This window comes from Myotis nattereri (assembly GCF_964212035.1).
Source record: "Myotis nattereri genome assembly, chromosome: 16".
Classification (NCBI taxonomy): Eukaryota; Metazoa; Chordata; class Mammalia; order Chiroptera; family Vespertilionidae; genus Myotis; species Myotis nattereri.
Genome location: NC_138091.1, coordinates 54,007,156 through 54,025,367, shown reverse-complemented (window position 1 = coordinate 54,025,367; position 18,212 = coordinate 54,007,156). Strand labels below are relative to the sequence as shown.

The 18,212-nt window shown below is 54.8% G+C and overlaps 1 protein-coding gene across 3 annotated transcripts in view; it reads left to right on the top strand.

Annotated features, from left to right (window-relative positions):
• UBE2O (ubiquitin conjugating enzyme E2 O) overlaps positions 1 to 18,212 on the top strand; it is a 36,859-nt gene that overhangs the window by 4,739 nt on the left and 13,908 nt on the right. Inside the window, exon 1 of one of the 3 annotated variants that reach the window (XM_081108809.1) lies at positions 12,256 to 12,350. The exons of the other annotated variants lie outside the window; for them this stretch is intronic. Within the exon in view, the coding sequence (XP_080964935.1) occupies positions 12,336 to 12,350 (15 nt within the window). The 5' untranslated portion in view covers positions 12,256 to 12,335. Of the gene's footprint in view, positions 1 to 12,255; positions 12,351 to 18,212 lie in introns of those variants that run through there. 3 annotated transcript variants of the gene reach the window in all.

Sequence of the window (18,212 nt, the reverse complement as noted above, 5' to 3'; positions counted from 1 at the left end):
CTCTCTGTGGTGTTGCTTGTGACCTGATGGATTACAGATTTGAGTTCTTTATTACGCCTCTTCTATAGATGCTCACGAACTTCACTCCTCTGTTACCTTATAAGAAACTCATCATGCACATTTACAGTAACACCTGCTAAGTCCCCTGCCTCGGGGAGGGGAGGGGATGGATACAGGAGTATGCATGTTTCCCAGCAGCCGGAAGGCATCTCCTGAGATTCCCGAATGACAGGCGACGAGGTTGTGAATTATAAGGATGGTAGAGTATTGCTTTTGTATTTTAAGATAATAACCAACATATAGTGTGCCAGGTGCTCAAGTGCTTGTGTGTATTACTCAATATCCACAACAACCTGTGAATAAGGTCCGATTATTCTCATGTTTCTGAGGAGGAAACGAAGGACCAGAGAGGTTAAGTAACTTCTCCAGTGTCATACGGCTAGTAAGCGGAGTAACCTGAATACAAATTGAAGTGAAGATAGTTTGCCCTCACCTGACAGTGTATAAGTTGAGGATTTATAGATCATTACAGTGTCTGAATACCCTGATCAAGCCTGAGTCACAAACCGTGTGGTTGGCGTGAATCCTCCAGGCTTTGCACACTTAAAATCTCCGCGGGGGAGGAGGCGCCTCAGGTGAGGAGGGAGGAGGGGATGGGGGACCAGTGCCGGCAGGGAGGGCTAAGGCTGCTCAGTATGGGAAAAGCACCGCATTTGCACTTGCGCTGTGCTGCTTTCTGTTCTTGTTTTCATTCTTGGCCCCTCAGCCATTTTCAAGATACCTGTCAAAAAATACATTTATTTCTGCAAATGCCCCAGATGCTGAGTGAGTGCACCCTCTGTGAGTCTGATTCATTCCAACACTGGTTTGTCCCACCTCCACCTGCTGGAGCACCTGAGTCCAAGGAAGTGGCATTGATTCTGTGCTGTCTTGGAGATGGCCAGGATTAGGAAATTCGCCTTACTTCCTGCCTCCACAGACCTCCTGTCCCCTCCCTGGCGGCTGTTGTCACCCTCCCGCTGGGAATGCTGAGTCATGAGGCAGGTTCAGAAGGACGCCTTGGAGAGAGGCTGCGTCCTGCCCAGGTCCAGTTCCTGTCCCTGCCGTTGCCCTGAACTTGACTGTGTGTGCGCTCTCCACCTCATTTTGCGTTAGGACATGAAAGGTCTTTTTCTGCTCTCCCCATCCCCGCTTCACTATGATCCCTGCTTTTCTTTCCTTCATTTTCTTGTTCTCTCATGAGGAACTGTCCTCCCTTTCTTACTGTTTATTTTCCCCACAGGCGGGAGAAATAAATGGGATCTAGTGGGACTCTGGGGCTGTGGTTGGAGTGTGCAGCCTGAATGGCCATCACAGCTGCCCCCACGGTCCCCTCAGAGTTGGATTTAGGGCCATTTCTGTGATGAGGGGGTTCTCTTAAAGGGCCATCCTGTAGTTTTAGCCGGAGAGGACAGGATGTGTGCTCCTGTTCTGATTGGTAGAAGCTTTCAGAGATTAGCCTGTTTTGGGGGGGGGGGGTGCTAATTGACATGGACACTCAGAGGCGGACCCTGCGCATACAGTGCTCTTTCTGCTGACAAGATGCTGTTGCTAATATTTACTAGGATTCTGCTCTTTTGACTGTATCCTCCTCGAGGCTCCACTGGCCAAGTCCTGATGGTGGTGGTTGTAATGCCGCCGCATCCACGTTCGCAGCTTACTGAGCGGGACGCATGGCGAATGGCCTGTTTCTGACATTTCCACCAGCCTCAGGGGCTCTGTTAGGGGCCACCTGACATGTGTGACGGACAGGGAGGAGCAGGCGCTTACCGAAATGGTGTGCAGTTCAGAGTGGAACGGAACGTGGTCATGGACAACCCTCTGGATTTGCATGTCCTCACGCCCCTCCACCAGGGACTGTGCGGAGTGGATCCGCCGGTTAGCTTTACCCACAGGTACATGGCGTTCTTTTGAAGCAGGATTGTGAAATGCATGTTTTTGTGACTTAAACATGGAAGCAAGTGCTATTCTACTCTTCAGAAGTATTCAGTGAGGCAGAAGGTACTAGAATGAATGTCCTTTTTTGGGTTAAATCTTGTTGACTATTTGGTTGTGGGATTTTTTGTTTGTTTGCATATTTTGAGAGACCGAAACATGTACTTTTCTGTAGCTCAAAGGACGAAGACACTTACCAGGTCACCCCGGGTCTAAACGAACAGCGTAGCTATAAATGGAGAAGATGCATTTAACTATGACAATTAAAAAGTTTAAATCTGAGATACTGAGCAGTGCTAAAGAAACGGGGGAGGGCCGCCACTCCTCCCCAGCAATGAAGTTGAAATCGCAGCTCCTGGAAGCGGCAGGAGCAGCCGCAGGCTTAGGAAGGAGCCTCTGCATTTGCATCCTGCAGGGAGAGCTCCTCAGGCCTGCGCCCAGCTTCTCCTTGCTTCAGCTCCCACCCTTTCCGGGGGAGCCAGGGATGGGCGCGTCCACAGGACTGCGCCGGCTCCCCCCCAGGGTGTGATGGGAAGGACCACGGACACATCTGTGTCCTTCGTGTGGCTCGGGAACATCAGGACCTGATTGCTCCTGCTGAAAGCCCCCTGCTTGCCTGCTCCGGCTGTTAATTACTTGAGGGAGTCCGAGGGCCCTCAAGTTGGTGATATCATCTGCAAGCCAACGAGCATCTCTCCCCGCCCTCGCTGTGCATGGTGGGAAGGAGGGTCCCAGCAACCTGCTGGTGGGGACGGGGTCTGCCTCTGTATCCTCGTGACCTGCGCACCCCGTCTGGCCTCTCACCCTCTGGCATGAGCCGGCTCTCCTGAAGGTCACGAAAGACTCGTGCATTCCTGGTCCTGCATTCCCGACTTCTCCGTTTTTGTCCCTTTGGCCCATCAGCCTGATTGATATGGTTGATCCTCTCTTGAAAGGGAAACCTTATTCCATTGGGTTCCATTTACTGTCCTGGGTTTTTCTCTTTTGCCTTTTGTCTTTTTCCTCTTACCCCTCTCTCAGACATTTCCAGAGGTCCGAGGCCCCCCCGCCCCCCCCCCCCCCCCCCCCCCCGTGCTGCTCCGCTCCTGTGGCCCAGCTGGTACCTGCATTAGACGGGCCGCCCCTCCATCCACTCCCAGCTTTTATTGGAGAGCTCCACCGTGGCCTCTGGAACCGCAGGCTTTGGGGTGTACCAGCTGAGGAGTGTGATGGCTCTCCCATCCTCAAGTCTGCGGAACTCTTAAAAAATTTCTCCCTCTAACTTTATTGGGAGAAATTTTCAAATGGAGAGAAAAGTTAAAAGACTTGGCCAGTGATTGCTGATTACCAGCCATCACGAGTCAGCCGCTGACATGCTGCTGCATCTGCTTTGTCTGTGCGTGGTGCATGTGGGTGTGTGCTCTCCTGAGCCGGCGGGAGTGCAGCAGGCGTGCTGATGCTCACTCACCTCTGCACAGTCAAGCGTCGTCTTCTAAACTCAGAACATTTAAAATCGGCTCCCTGGCCCCCAGTCTTACGTTTTTCTCTTTTTAAAAATTATCTTTTCCCCTAACTGGGGACCAGGCTAAGTTGGTTGGAGCATTGCCCCATACACCAAAGGTTGCAGGTTAGGTATCTGTCAGGGCACATATGGGAGGCAACCGATCCGTGTTTCTCGCTCACATCGATGTTTCTCTCTCTCCCTTCCTCTCTCTTTAGAATCAATAAAAAAAGTATCCTTGAGTGAGGATTTAAAAAAAATTAAAATAATAGAATAAAATATATTTTTATTGTGGTAAAATACACATAAAATTTACCACCTCATTAAATGCATTCATAATGTTGTGCAGCCATCACCGCCACCCACCTCCATAACTTTGTCTTGTAAAACAAACTCATGCCCATGAAACAGTAACCACCTCCTCCCCATTCTCCTCCACGCCAGCCCCTGGCAACCGCCGTTCTACTTAGTGTGTGGTTTTTATTATTCCGGGTACTTCATATGAGTGGGATTGTGCAGTATCGGGATTTGTATTACTGGCCCATTCACGCGATCCCCTCGAGCTTTGTCCGTGTTGCAGCTTGTTTCGGAATTCCTTCCTTTTTAAGGCTCAGTAGTGTTCTGTGGCGTGTACACTACTTCTTGCGTCTCCATTCGTCTGTCGTGGCATACTCGGATTGCTTCCATGTTCTGGTTATTGTGCATAGTGCTATTATGAACATGGATACGCAGATACCTCCTCAAGATCTTGTCATGGCCTTAGCTGGTTTGGCTCAGTGGATAGAGCCTTGGCCTGCGGACTGAAGGGTCCCAGGTTCGATTCCAGTCAAGGGCACGTGCTGGGGTTGCAGACTCAATCCCCAGCAGGGAGTGTGCAGGAGGCAGCCGATCAATGATTCTCTCTCATCATTGATGTTTCTATCTCTCCCTCTCCCTTCCTCTCTGAAATCAATAAGAATATTTAAAAAAAAGATCTTGTTATGAATGCTTTTGCGTATATACCCAGAAGTGCAGTTGCTGGATCATGTGATCAATCTATTTCTGTTTTTTTGTAGAACTGCCACAGTTTTCCACAGCGGCTGTACCATTTTACTTTCCCACCAACAGTGCACAAGGGTTCTGTTTTGTCCGCATCCTCGTCAACATTTGTTATTTTCTGTTTTTTTGATAGTAGCGATCCTGATGGGTGTGAGGTGTGTCTCGCTATAGTTCTGATTTACATTTCCCCAATAATTAGTGATGTTGGACTCTTTCCACATGCTTGTTGGTCACTTGTATATCTTCGGAGAAATGTCTCTTTAAGTGCTTCGCCCATTTTTTAACTGAGTTGTTTGGTCTTTTGATTGTTGAATTTTAGGAAATCTCTCCATATTCTGGATATTAATCGTTTACTAGGTAATTGATTCACAAACTTTCTCTCCCATTCTGTGGGTGTCCTTTATAGTCTGTTAATAGTGTCTTAAAAAATATGTCTTTATTGATTTCCGAGAGGAAGGGAGAGAGAGAGAGAGAGAGAGAGAGAGAGAGAGAGAGAGAGAAAGAAACATCAATTATGAGACCCATCGACTGGTTGCCTCCTGCGCACCCCTACTGGGAGTTGAACCCTAAACCCCAGCATGTGCCCTGACTAGGAATCGAACCAGTGACCTTGGTTCATGGGTCGACGCTCAACCACTGAGCCATACCAGTTGGGCTGATAGTGTCTTTTGATACATAATATTTAAAAGTTTTCATGAAGTCTAAATGACTATTTTTTTTTCTTTTGTTGTGTGCCTTTGGTGCCAGGCTTTTAATCTAATTTGACATAAAATCTTTGTTCAGAATGCCTTTAACATCCTCCATATTTTCTTCCTACAACATGGGTCTGCTCTCTGACGGCCTGTGCCTGGGCGGGTCTCTGGTCTCCCTGCCCCAGGCCCTCCTTCAGCCCAGCGGTAGCACCACGGCTGGCCTCCCCAACCATTGCCTCTTGTCATGCCTTAGCGTGGCCTTCAAGGCTCCTCACCTACGTTTCATGCTTTACGTCCTGCCTCTTCAGGTGACTCCAGCGAATCTGTGTGCCCAGTTCAGGGGGCTGTTCCCTGCCTCTAGCCCTCCCCGCACTTCGATGGCACTCTCGCGTGCTCTCTCCCTGGATTGGAAGCTTCTTGGGAAACAAAGCTCTGTAGAAGCTTTTGTTGCTTGTAGCTCACATGTAGCGTCGTGGGAAGCATTTCAGTGAAGGCCAGACCTTCCTGCTCACCCACACAATAGCCTAAGCCTTTCCCAGACCCCCGTGGTCTGTGCTGGAGTGGAGTGGGCCCCTTGCCAGCTGCCGTGCCCCCTCAGGTAGTGGACTTCCTGCCCCAGCCGGGCTTTTTTGAGAGCACTATGCTAATCACCCCAAGACCAGGACATGCGGGAATCCTAATGCTAAGAAGAGCAGATTAATCAAAATACACCATCTTGTAGCTTACTGTTCTAGCAACTTCCCCCCCGAAGCCCCCAGGCAGAGTGCGAGCTCACTGGGCGAGGCGAGAGCGGGGCAAGGGCTGTGTCCCTCGTGGTCGAAATGCAGTTGTCCCTGGTGTTGACGCCCAGCAGAAACACACACTCCTGGCCCAGGCTCCAGGCCCGTGGCTGGAATGCAGCTAGAAAAGCCTCCCCAGTTCACCACCCAGCTCTCCTTCGGGGCCTGAGGAAAGCCCCAGTTTCATTTGCAGGAGCCACCAGAGTTCGGGTAGTAACTTCAAAACCTCGGCGGGAGCACCCCTCTCTGAGAACTTAGTTATCAGACGGGCTGATGCTGTCGCGGAGCAGCTGTCAGGCCTCCGCTGAAAGCACTTGGCAAGCGGACCGGCACATCCTCGCCTAGGGGCGGTTGAGCTCGTCTTCTGGGCTGTAACGTGGGACTGGGAGGGACCGCAGCTGCCGAGCGCTCGGAGCAGCCGCGGATGAGTGGTGCTGGCTGTGTCCTGGGCTGTGGTGTGTCTAATCCAGCCGTGGGCAAACTACGGCCCGCGGGCCGAATCCGGCCCGTTTGAAATGAATAAAACTATTGAAAAAAAAGACCGTACCCTTTTATGTAATGATGTTTACTTTGAATTTATATTAGTTCACACAAACACTCCATCCATGCTTTTGTTCCGGCCTCCGGTCCAGTTTAAGAACCCATTGTGGCCCTCGAGTCCAAAAGTTTGCCCACCCCTGGTCTAGGCCCAGGGAGGTGGGGCTGGGGTGATTGGGTTTGACCCCCTTATGTTATAGTCAAGGAACTAAGGCCCGAGCGGCTCAGTGATTGAGCTTAAGATTGACGGAAGCCACAAAGGGTCAAAGAATCTAAGACTTTAGGGAAGAAAAGTCACCGTCTGATTTCTGAGTCGTAGAGGCTCTTAGTAGTGTTGATTGCAGTTTTCTGGTGACTCAGTTACACGGGAGACAGGTTCTGGTGTTCAACCTGAAAAATAAAATCTGATTTACACTATGATTCAGGACATACAGCTGAGAAAACTTCCTACTCAGTACCTGGGGACCAGGCAGTCATTAATTGCAGCTTAACCCGAGTCGCCTTAAAAAAAGAAGCCAGACAGCTTTATTGAGGTGTAACTCACACACCATAACATCCCCCCCTTTAAAGTAGACAGTGAAAGTGGTTTTTAGTATATTCAAAGATCTGTGCACCCACCATCACTGCCTGGGGTTAGAACATATCATCACCCCCACAGAGACCCTAGCCTAGCCCATTAGCAGTCACACCGCCTTTCCCCTCCTCCCTGTTCCCGGTAACCACTTCCTGTCGCCAGGGGTTTGCCTGTCCTGGACTTTCTGTATAAATGGAAACGTGTGCTGTGTGGCTTCTTCCCCCGAGCGTGCCTTCAGGGTCCCTTCACGTTGGAGCAGTGTCCGTCCTCTAGTCCTTTTCGTGGCCGGGCAATACAGACTCCATGGCCGGGCAATACTGACTCCGTGGCCGGGCAATACAGACTCCGTGGCCGGGCAGTACAGACTCCGTGGCCGGGCAATACAGACTCCGTGGCGTGGAGATGCCACGTTTTGTTTCTCCTCTCATGAGGTCATGGGCACGGTTGGTCCCACTCGGGCGCTATGTTGAATAAGGCTGCTTCGAGCAGTTTGTGTGCGGACATGTGTTTGCCGTTCTCTTGGGTACGGCTCCCAGGAGTGGACTTGCGGGTAATAGGGTCGCTCTGTGTGAACCTTGTGAGCAGCTGCCAGCCTTCTCCGGAGCGGCCGCACCCCTTCCCGTGCCCGCCAGCCGGGCACGAGGGCACGAGGCTTCGTTCTCCCCGCCCTCCCCGCTCCGCTTGTTGTCGGTCTTTTGCTCGTAGCCGTCCCAGTGGGTGCGAGGGCCTCGCTGTGATGTGAGGTGCGCTTTCTGGTGACCAGCGATGCCGAGAGCTTGTTCATGGGCTCATTAGCCATTTGTGTATCTTCTTTCGAGAAATGTCTATTCAGGTAACTCCTGTTTTTTAACTGGGTTCTTTGTTGGCTTGCCTCGTAGGCCCTGCCCTTGGGTCTTCTCCCTGTCCTTCAGAGCCTGGCAGGTGGGCGCCACCTCCTGTGGTGGGTGCCCTGTGCTGTCATTGGGTGTGCCGGGCGTCTCGCTTTATGTTGGGATGTAGCCTCCTTCCTATTGAAGTATGCGTTAGGGCTTGAAATTAAATCTCTGCAGGAGCCAGGCTCTAATTGTTGTGCAGTTGGGGCTCCACACTCACCCTGGAATCGAAAGGAGGTGCCATAGGTCCTCTTGGACAGCCGTGGGGCAGCTTTCAAATATTTGCCAGTCACGTGCACCAGAGTATGCGGCCACCATGTCAGCTTTCCAGGGCAGAGCCCAGCCCCTCTGCTTGCTCTGGCTCTCCCGTGGTCTGGACGGTAGCATTTCTTCTGCAGTAGGACGATGAGATGCTTGGTGATGGACACGAGTGGACTTGGGTAACTGAGTCGCTTCTGTATCCGTTTGGCGGGTTGAGACGTGGCTGTGGGAGGGGAGGGAGAGGCTCCTGTGTGCTGGGCAGCGGAGGCCTGCGCGTTGGGAGTGCCTCCTGGCTACCGTGGCTGCACAGACCCTCCCTCCTAAGCAGGCTGTCTGCTGAGGGGCACATGCGCTGCTATTTATGTTGTGTGACTTTCTCGGTGATTGCTTTTAGTTTAGCATTTAAGAATCTAATTTAACTTTGTAAGTGTGTAAAGTGTTGCTCACCCACGCCTGCCGCATGACACTGGCAGGCTTCCTCCCAGAGCCCAGCCTTGGCCTGGATCAGTTCCTGCCGTCATGGCTCCATCACAGCAGCCGATGGAATTTTATGTTCCTTTGACACTGCAAGCCAAAGCCATTTGCAGGAGCAGATAGGGGGCCCTTTCCGATGCTCGCGGGCGTTTCTGCTGGAGCTGTGCTTCCCTCCCCACCACTTCAGCTCTTAGAATAGCAGCTCTGGGAGAGCCGTGGAACACAAGCTGGTCTCCAAACGAAGTAGCCGAATATCGAAACTAAGCACTTCTGAGCCTTGAATTTGTGATTTCTTTCTTTTTTTTTTAATTTATATTTTATTGATTTTTTTTACAGAGAAGAAGGGAGCGGGATAGAGAGTTAGAAACATCGATCAGCTGCCTCCTGCACACCCCCCACTGGGGAAGTGCCCGCAACCCAGGTACATGCCCTTGACTGGAATTGAACCTGGGACCCTTCAGTCTGCAGGCCGACGCTCTATCCACTGAGCCACACCGGTTAGGGCGAATTCGTGATTTCTTGTTTTTTTGTTGACTTATTGTCATCTCTCCATCTTCAAATGTGTCCCGTGGTTGTATGGGCAACGTTAGGCTGAGACCTCTGGCTAGTGTCCTTTAGAGAAACACATTCACTTACCTCCACCTCCTCCAGATACGCTGCTGAAATCACAGTGAAACATTGATTTTAAAATATGAAGCCAGAGGACAAAGAATGGGAGGGAAGACAATAATAGACAAAGGATTGCAAGTTTGGGAAGATGGAAAGTGGGCGGAGACCACGCAGAGCGGAGCACGCTGGACCGCTGGTGCTGCAGAGACCCTTGGGGATGGACGGGAGGCACCTACTGTCTGTTGCCCCCACCGCAGGGAGGTTTGGGCCTAAAGACAGGGATTAGGTGAGAGTCTGCACAGGGAGAAAGTGAACTCCCCAAGTTGCCTCTTCATTTCTGCAAACCGGAGACTACCCATCCCCTCTGCCCAGAGAGAACAGAGTTGTCTGCTCTGGAGAAGCAGGCCATGGAGACTCCAGATTGAAGTGCCTCAGGCAAAGGGCACCACACGGACCTGAAAGAGGGATTTGTGAAAGTCTGTGCACTGAAAGGGGGCGGTCCCAGCCCTACCCCGCCTGCACCCAGCGAGCTGCGACCCGGCGCGAGGCAGGGCTGGAGGAGGCCCCTCTGGGAAAAGTGAAGGGTCAGAGACAGACCTGTAGCCGCTGCCATCGGGCAGCCCCTCAGAGCAGAAGCCAGTGCGACCCTCCACAGCCCAAAGCCTCTGTTCACAAAGCTTCTATCAGCTTTTATTGCCATTTTAACTTTTTATTTTGAAATAATTATAGATTCGCAAGAAGTTGCAAAAATGGTACGGAGTTGTCCCCAGTGCCCTTCCTCCAGTTTCCCCAGTGGGTACGTCTTACATAAGCACAGAGGGTGTCAGAACTGGGGGCATGGCATTGGTGCACGTGTGTGCGCAGTTCTGTGCCATTTTATCACATGTAGTTTCATGTGAGCGCCGCAGCAGTCAGGATACAGAGCTGTCCCAGCACCACAGAGATGCCTTATCCACCTCTTTGAAGTAGGAATGGACAGCCAGGGGTCACGGGACGTACGCAGGAGACTCACAACATGAAGGAAGGGTAGAGGCCAGAACCAGCATCACAGGAAACAAAGTATTAATGCTGCAGACAGAACAAGCCCTCAAACAGGAAGTGAATGTCCTCAGAGGAATAAGCCAATATTATGTCAATGAAATAAAACAGGATGCTCTAAAACTCAGAACAAGAAAGAATTGTTGGAAAGGAACAATATTGGGGGGTCGGGGGTGGATAGTTGACAAAGACCCTGAGGAAATAGAACAAAAATTTCTGACATCTAGGCAATCTATAACGAGAGAGAGGGGAAATAAAGGACCGAAATCTGTCAAAGAAATCAGAAATCTTTCCAGAATTGGTGGTCACAGGGTTCCAGGATGGTGAATGGAAAAAGTCCTAACTGGCGCATGGTATAATTCCAGAACACTGGGAATAAAGCTTCCAGAGAGAGAAAACAGGTCGCATACAAAAAGTTTGGGAATGAGGATGCGTGGAATTTTTCAGCCTCATGGGCAGCCAGCAGGCAGTGGAGTGGATTTCCAGTCTCACAGGGTAGACTGAGCAAATGTAGACCCACTCCTGCAGCACTTGGAAATGCTACGTAAACTCAGCACAGATTTTAACGAACCTGCAAAGTATAGAATTGAAATACAAATCCCCTCAAAGGGCTATTTCCTGATAGAAGGGATTCGACCAACTAAGCCACGCCGGCCAGGGCAAAAGGGGCTATTTATAAACAACCAAATAAAACCTCTTGAATGAAGGATCTAATCATTGACTTAAAAACCCAGTGGAAATGTTAAACAGCAAAGTAGACACACCTCACGAGAGAATTATGTGAACCAGGAAATAGATCCGAAGAAGTTAAGTAGATGCACAGATGAAGGAAGAGAGTGAGTGCGGAGGCTAGGGTGGGAGCGCCCAGGCCTAATGGCGTTCCCAAAGGGAGAACAGCATCTTAGAGGCAGCTGAAGAGAAAGACATACTCCTAAGGTTCAACAGCAGATGTCTAAGTAGTAACAGTAGAAGCCAGACCAGGATGGAGTAAGCCGTCAGCGTGCCGAGGAAAAGCAGTTGTTTCAGGAACCAGCGTAAGTCGTCATTCAATAGTGAGAGCAAAGTAAAGGCATTTGTACAGAAAGAAGAAACAGTTTATTCGTTCACGGGCCTCAGCTGCACTTGAGGAAGAAGGAAACTGAACCCAGGAGAAAGGAGAGCCGCCGGAAACAGCGCCTGCCAGCGCAGTCGGTGTTTGGTTTGTCCAATGAGTGGATGGAGGGATGGCCAGCAGTTGATCAGGGAGCAGCATATAATGAATAAATGGTAAATGTCAAAGCCCAGGCTTCTCTACAGGACAGCCCTGCCTGCCCGCCCCGATAGAGCAGAGACCACGAGCTCAGGCCCGAGAAAAGCCGGGTTACTGTCAGGCGCTCCTGTCTCACCCGCCCCGTGTTCCGTTAACAGCTCCTGTGCCTGAGCCCTTTCAGGACAGTGCGCACTGCTCTGAGGGGCGTGAGCTAACACGTAATCGCGGAAGCGTTCAGGAGGCCTGGGTGGGAGGCACGAGAACTGCCGCACGGACCCTGGCGCTTAGACCCCAGAACCATCGTGCAGGCCTGCCTTCACCCTCCCGTGGCTTGGTTGGCCCTTAAAGGAAGGACCAGACCATAGCAGAGCCCTTGGGACGTTGCCATCTGTCGATGCCGTCCTCCCCACCTGCCTCCTCTCGGGGGAGGCCCTGGCCTGCCTGCCTGCCTGCCTGCCGGGGATCTGTAGTCTCCTCTGCCCTCAGCTCACAAGTATGACAAAACCCGTAGGAGGCCCGGCCCCCGGTCCCCACTCCACCCCTACTTCAGTGAGAACCTGGCCCTGCGGAAGGAGTCGGCCTTGGATCAGGGCGCTGGTGTGTTATTTTTACAGTCTCTTCCTCCGTATTTGCATTTTTAAAAATAGAGTGCTGAGTGAGCCCTCTCCGTCTGAGTCTGCTTCGGGAGGTAGGATGCATTTGCAGGGAGTGGCTCCTGATCGATCCTCAGGGCTGGGCGCGTGGACGGAGGAGCCGAGATGCGCTGGGAGGAGGTGAGGCTGGGCATCACGGGCCCCTGGGGGACGGGTGAGCCCTCAGCTCTTTGCCGACCAAAGATGACGTCATTTGGAAGATTGTGTCATTTTTCTGAGGGTTCGCAGCGGGAAGGTGAAGGAGGGGGTGGGAGCATCTGTAAGCCTAGGTTCTGGGGCCATCCTGCAGGAGGGGGAGCAGGCAGGGACAGGCCCTTCCTGCCAGGGCACGTCTTTCTCAGACCTGGAGCTCGTAGGTGCTGGGGGAGCCAGATTTTAAGCACCAGCTTGTGCCCACCCAGGAAGCAGCTCTACACACCAGGTTCTCGTGGTCACAGCGTGGCCCGGAGCTGCCTTCTGCCTGGAAGGTGTCCCCAGGTGTCCGCGGTGCGTGCTGGCGGACTCTGGCCTTTGCCAGCTTGGCAGCAGCCGGCCTGGGTCAGGTCCCTTGCCTCTCGGTCAGCGAGGTGCTAAAAGCTGTCCCAGAGTCTGCGGCTTTGTCCTTGGCATCTGTCTGGGACCTGGCCTAGCCCAAGGGCTGGACCACCTGAGCAGAGCCAGCCAAAGTCGGGGCCACATCACTTTGCGGACCTGGTGCGTGTGCATCTGTTCCAGGCGTGTGTCAGGGATGCTGAAGGCGGTGCCAGTCAGCTCTCACTTGTTAAACCACCTCGCTCCTGTATCTTGAGCCCCAGATTTATGTCTTTAAATTCTTCTAAAATTAAAAACAAATGCCCTAAGTAGTTGGGGTTCTGTTTCACTCTAGAAGAAAGGGAAACTTCCTGGTTCAAGTGGAACAGTTGTGACCCGGGCGGTTATTAGATTCATCCAGGAATGTTAAGAAACAGATTCTGGTTTATCTAGAGAGTCATTCAGCGGGTTGGTTAAAAAATCAGGAATCTGTTTCTTAAGAGAGACCTGAGGGTTCCAATAAAAGCGGCCCTCACACCTGGTCCTGCGTGACTGTCCTGGGGGTGGCTGCAGTTGTTGGTTGTCCGGTTCCTGCCAACGGGGTCTGTCCGTCATCAGGTCTGCGTGCGATGGCTCCGTGCGTGTCTAAGAAACCCGGTCCTTCTCCCCCCAACGAACCTGTCAGGGCTGCCTCGTTTTTCTTCATAACCCCGCTGTTCCAGCACAGCCCAGGTAGATCCCCACCGTCCCCTCAGTTCCGTGGGGCCAGTTCCCCCTTGCCGTTGCTGACCCAGAAGCGGGTGCTGTCACTCGGTCAGTTTCCCTCCCTCGCCTCAGGCCTGCGGCCTCCTCCGGGTCTGTGAGGACGAGTTCTGGCTGAGAAGTCCTTCCTAGGGCCCTAGAGGAGCCTGGAAGGGAGGAAGCTCCGAGCCGAACTGCAGATCCGACCGCCGGGAGGCCGGGGCCCTGTCACCAGCTACCCTGCTGCCCGACACCGCAGGGGCCTGGAGGTGTGGCAGGGAGTGAGCTCGGGAGCGGGCAGTTTGGTCCTTCGTAGCCAGGTTGCCAAGACAAGGGGGCTCCATGCCCGCTCTTCCCACCAGACGCACCAGGACGCTGCATCCCAAACACTGCGGCATCCGCAGAGCTGGGCCCCGGCTCCAGCTGGCCTTCCGCCAGCGCGGCTCCCAGGCCTCCCTCACTCCGCAGGCAGCTGGGCTCAGTCCCCTTCTCTGTCCTCCCGGCCATGGCAGCGGCGGCAGCGGCGGCGTCCGGCAGTGATGCAGTCCTGCTGCACCGCAGGCTTCTGGTCTGCAGTGTGCGGGCAGGGAGTGGGCTCCGGGGACAGGACCCGGCCGGTCCCTGGGCGGCCCTGGAGGTGGAGACTACAGAGGCCTGGCCAGTTCTCACCTGCAGCAGAGGGGGGGGTCCTATTGCTGCCGCTTTCCTGCGTCTGTGCCGTGGGCCCTTCCTGCCTCCCCCCACCCGCCTCCCCCCACCCGCCTCCCCCCACCCGCCTTTTCCCACTGCCTTCCCCCACCCGCCTTTTCCCACTGCCTTCCCCCACCTGCCTTTTCCCACTGCCTTCCCCCACCTGCCTTTTCCCACTGCCTTCCCCCACCTGCCTTTTCCCACTGCCTTCCCCCACCCGCCTTTTCCCACTGCCTTACCCCACCCGCCTCCCCCCACCTGCCTTTTCCCACTGCCTTCCCCCACCCGCCTCCCCCCACCTGCCTTTTCCCACTGCCTTCCCCCACCCGCCTTTTCCCACTGCCTTCCCCCACCTGCCTTTTCCCACTGTCTTCCCCCACCTGCCTTCCCCCACCTGCCTTTTCCCACTGCCTTCCCCCACCTGCCTTTTCCCACTGCCTTCCCCCACCTGCCTTTTCCCACTGCCTTCCCCCACCTGCCTTTTCCCACTGCCTTCCCCCACCTGCCTTTTCCCACTGCCTTCCCCCACCTGCCTTTTCCCACTGCCTTCCCCCACCTGCCTTTTCCCACTGCCTTCCCCCACCTGCCTTTTCCCACTGCCTTCCCCCACCCGCCTTTTCCCACTGCCTTACCCCACCCGCCTCCCCCCACCTGCCTTTTCCCACTGCCTTCCCCCACCCGCCTCCCCCCACCCGCCTTTTCCCACTGCCTTCCCCCACCTGCCTTTTCCCACTGCCTTCCCCCACCCGCCTTTTCCCACTGCCTTCCCCCACCTGCCTTTTCCCACTGCCTTCCCCCACCTGCCTTTTCCCACTGCCTTCCCCCACCTGCCTTTTCCCACTGCCTTCCCCCACCTGCCTTTTCCCACTGCCTTCCCCCACCTGCCTTTTCCCACTGCCTTCCCCCACCCGCCTTTTCCCACTGCCTTCCCCCACCTGCCTTTTCCCACTGCCTTCCCCGACCTGCCTTCCCCCACCTGCCTTTTCCCACCTGCCTTCCCCCACCTGCCTTTTCCCACTGCCTTCCCCGACCTGCCTTCCCCCACCTGCCTTTTCCCACTGTCTTCCCCCACCTGCCTTCCCCCACCTGCCTTTTCCCACTGCCTTCCCCCACCTGCCTTTTCCCACTGCCTTCCCCCACCTGCCTTTTCCCACTGTCTTCCCCCACCTGCCTTCCCCCACCTGCCTTTTCCCACTGCCTTCCCCCACCTGCCTTTTCCCACTGTCTTCCCCGACCTGCCTTCCCCCACCTGCCTTTTCCCACTGTCTTCCCCCACCTGCCTTTTCCCACTGTCTTCCCCCACCTGCCTTCCCCCACCTGCCTTTTCCGACTGTCTTCCCCCACCTGCCTTTTCCACCTGCCTTCCCCCACCTGCCTTTTCCACCTGCCTTCCCCCACCCGCCCCCCCCCACCCGCCTTTTCCCACTGCCTCCCCCCACCTGCCTTTTCCCACTGCCTTCCCCCACCTGCCTTCCCCCACTGCCATGCAGAAGCAGGAATTTGTGCCCTGCGACCCAGCTCAGCAGTGTATTCGCTTGTGTATCAGTGTTCTCGGGTATTTTATTTTGGGCCCTCGGGTAAAGCCAAGGCACATTCCTATATATTATCTTCCTTTCTCATTCTGAATTTACGGAAAGCACTCAACAACTATTGAGTTGATTGGCCTCCGTCTTTAGTTTTCGAGGAGCTTCTATTGAATGGTCTCTGAGGCACATGATTGACAGAAGGTTCTAGTTAGGGGCACCAATGCCTGTCTTTTCTTCTGCTCAGCCATTTCCTGCGACCCTCCCTCCCCCCAAGCACAAGGCTGTTTGTGATTTGCTGGCAAATCCTCTGTCCTCAGGTGGCAGGTGCCGATCGCTGGCTGTCAGGGCACAGCCACATGATGCCAGCCGCTCTGAGAACGTCCTGACACCGGCCTACTCGCGGGGCCTCACAGTCATGTCCCCAGTCCAGTCGGAACTGGAAACGGCTGAGGGGGAGGCGGGGAGAGGAGCCCAGCTCCAGCCACAGCCAGCGCCCTTCCTGCCACTCCCGCCTCACTGCCCTGAATCCAGTGAGCTGGCGCTTTAGGTCCGAAAGCGTTCAAGGTTCTCCACCCCACAGTGTCTGTGGGTAAGCGTATAGATCTTGGGTCTTTGTTGTTGTTGTTTTTTAATATGTTTTCATTGATTTGTTAGAGCGAGGGGAAGGGAGGGTATGTGCCCTGACCGGGAATCGAACCGGGGACCTTTCAGTACCTTTCAGTGCCTTCCAGTGTCTGGGACGACACGCAACCAACTAAACACAGCGGCCGGGGCAGCGGGCTTGTGTTTTGGCCCCAGACCAGCTGCTGATGAGACGCGATGCCCTTCTCCTTGATGTAACTGGGCGAACCCCCAGCCAGGGACGGCACCGCAGTCAGAGGCCACAGCAGCAGCCTCCACAGGCCCGGCGTGGAGAGAGCTTTTACTGCTTTCATAGCCAGGAGAGTGGCTCTCAGAAAGTGTGGGCCTGCAGAAATCCGGTCCCTCTGCTCTCACCCGCAGCCCGCGGGCAGGCTGGACTGTGGAGCAGCGGCCTGAGCTCACTCCACCTCTCAGGAGCTGCGGGGCTGTGAACAAGTCCCTCCTTGTCTCTCCGTCTCCGTTACGTCTGTGAGATGGGAAGCGCACTGACAGGGCACCGCTCCATGGCTCTGCGCTTACACCAGGACACTGGGCGGAGGGTCTCACAGGCTAACGCCGCGCCCAGCAAATGCCTGGAGAGGAGCAAGCGCCGGTGCTGTCGCCTAGAGGCAGAGGACTCCCGACCGGCCCCAGGAGCACAGCCGTCCCTTCCAGATCAGGGTGCAGGGAGCACGAGACGGGAGGAGGGAGAGGAAAGGAGGACACGTGGAAGGGCCTCTCAGTGAGAGGCACATGATGGGAGGGCGGCTCTGTGGAGAAGGGCAGTGCCGGGACGGGGACACAGGGATGGAGGGGACGTTGGCGACCCAGACACCATTTGCTCGTTTTCTGGAATTGCCAAGGGCAGGGAATGTCGCCAGGGCAGAGGCCACCGCACCCCTTTCCTCTCCCTGCCCTGGGAGAGGAGCTTCCCGGGGAGTGGAGTCACATGGCAGAGGGCTAGGCTCCGGTCAGGAGAGCCCCCGGGGCTGGTGCCGGCCACCAGCCTGGCCCCGGGAGCACTGCAGCCGAGGCGCAGGTCAGCAGAGGGGGCAGGAGAAAGCCCCCTGGCCTCGCAGTGCGCCAGCTCCCGCTGGCTGTGCTGTTCCCGCCCGGGCCCGTGAGTGTGCAGTGAGTAGGGCCTGTGCCTGTGCCCCTGTCCCCCCCTGTCCTGGAAGCTCTCTCGGGGACTAACACACCGCCCAGGTGGGGACACGACCTACAGACTCACCTGCCTCCTGCTCAGGGGTCCCGTGCCGGCTGCAACAGCTCACACCAAGAATGGCGTTCCCTCCCACCCAACGCCGCCTGCGTGGTTTCTCCCATCGAATTTCCTGGGGCTGCGACTTCTGGTTTCTATGGCAACTTGGAAAGCCCTGCAATTGTGGTTTTTTGAAGTCTAAAATGAGAGCCGAGGTTTGAGATAGGGTGGGGCCCATGGAAAATGCCATGTCCCGGACAGAGGTCACGGGAGGGCGTTCCCTGACTTAGAGTAGCACCGGCACTCCACCACCCTTAGCAGCTCCACGCGCCCTCCCAGCCTCCTGGGATCTTCGTGCAGAAGGAGAAGAGGCTGTGCCCGGGGCACGGAGTCAGGCAGCGCTCACAGCCCGTGTCTGCTGAGCACCTCCTGTGCCAGCACCGTGACCTTCGGTGCTTTCCCGCCCTGCTTAGTCCCCCCGCCACTCCAGGAGGGCTGCTGTCGCCTCACTTTATACACGTGTACGCGCGTGATTTGCCTGAGGTTTCAGAGCTGGCATGCCTGCGTGTCTGCCCCCGGATCTCATCTGGGCCAGGGGCTTGTGTTCCCTGGAGGAAAGTCCTTGGGCTTTTATTGATGGCGGGGCCTCTCCCTTTCTGTCAGTCACTGTCTAGTTCTAGCGGAATTGGCTTT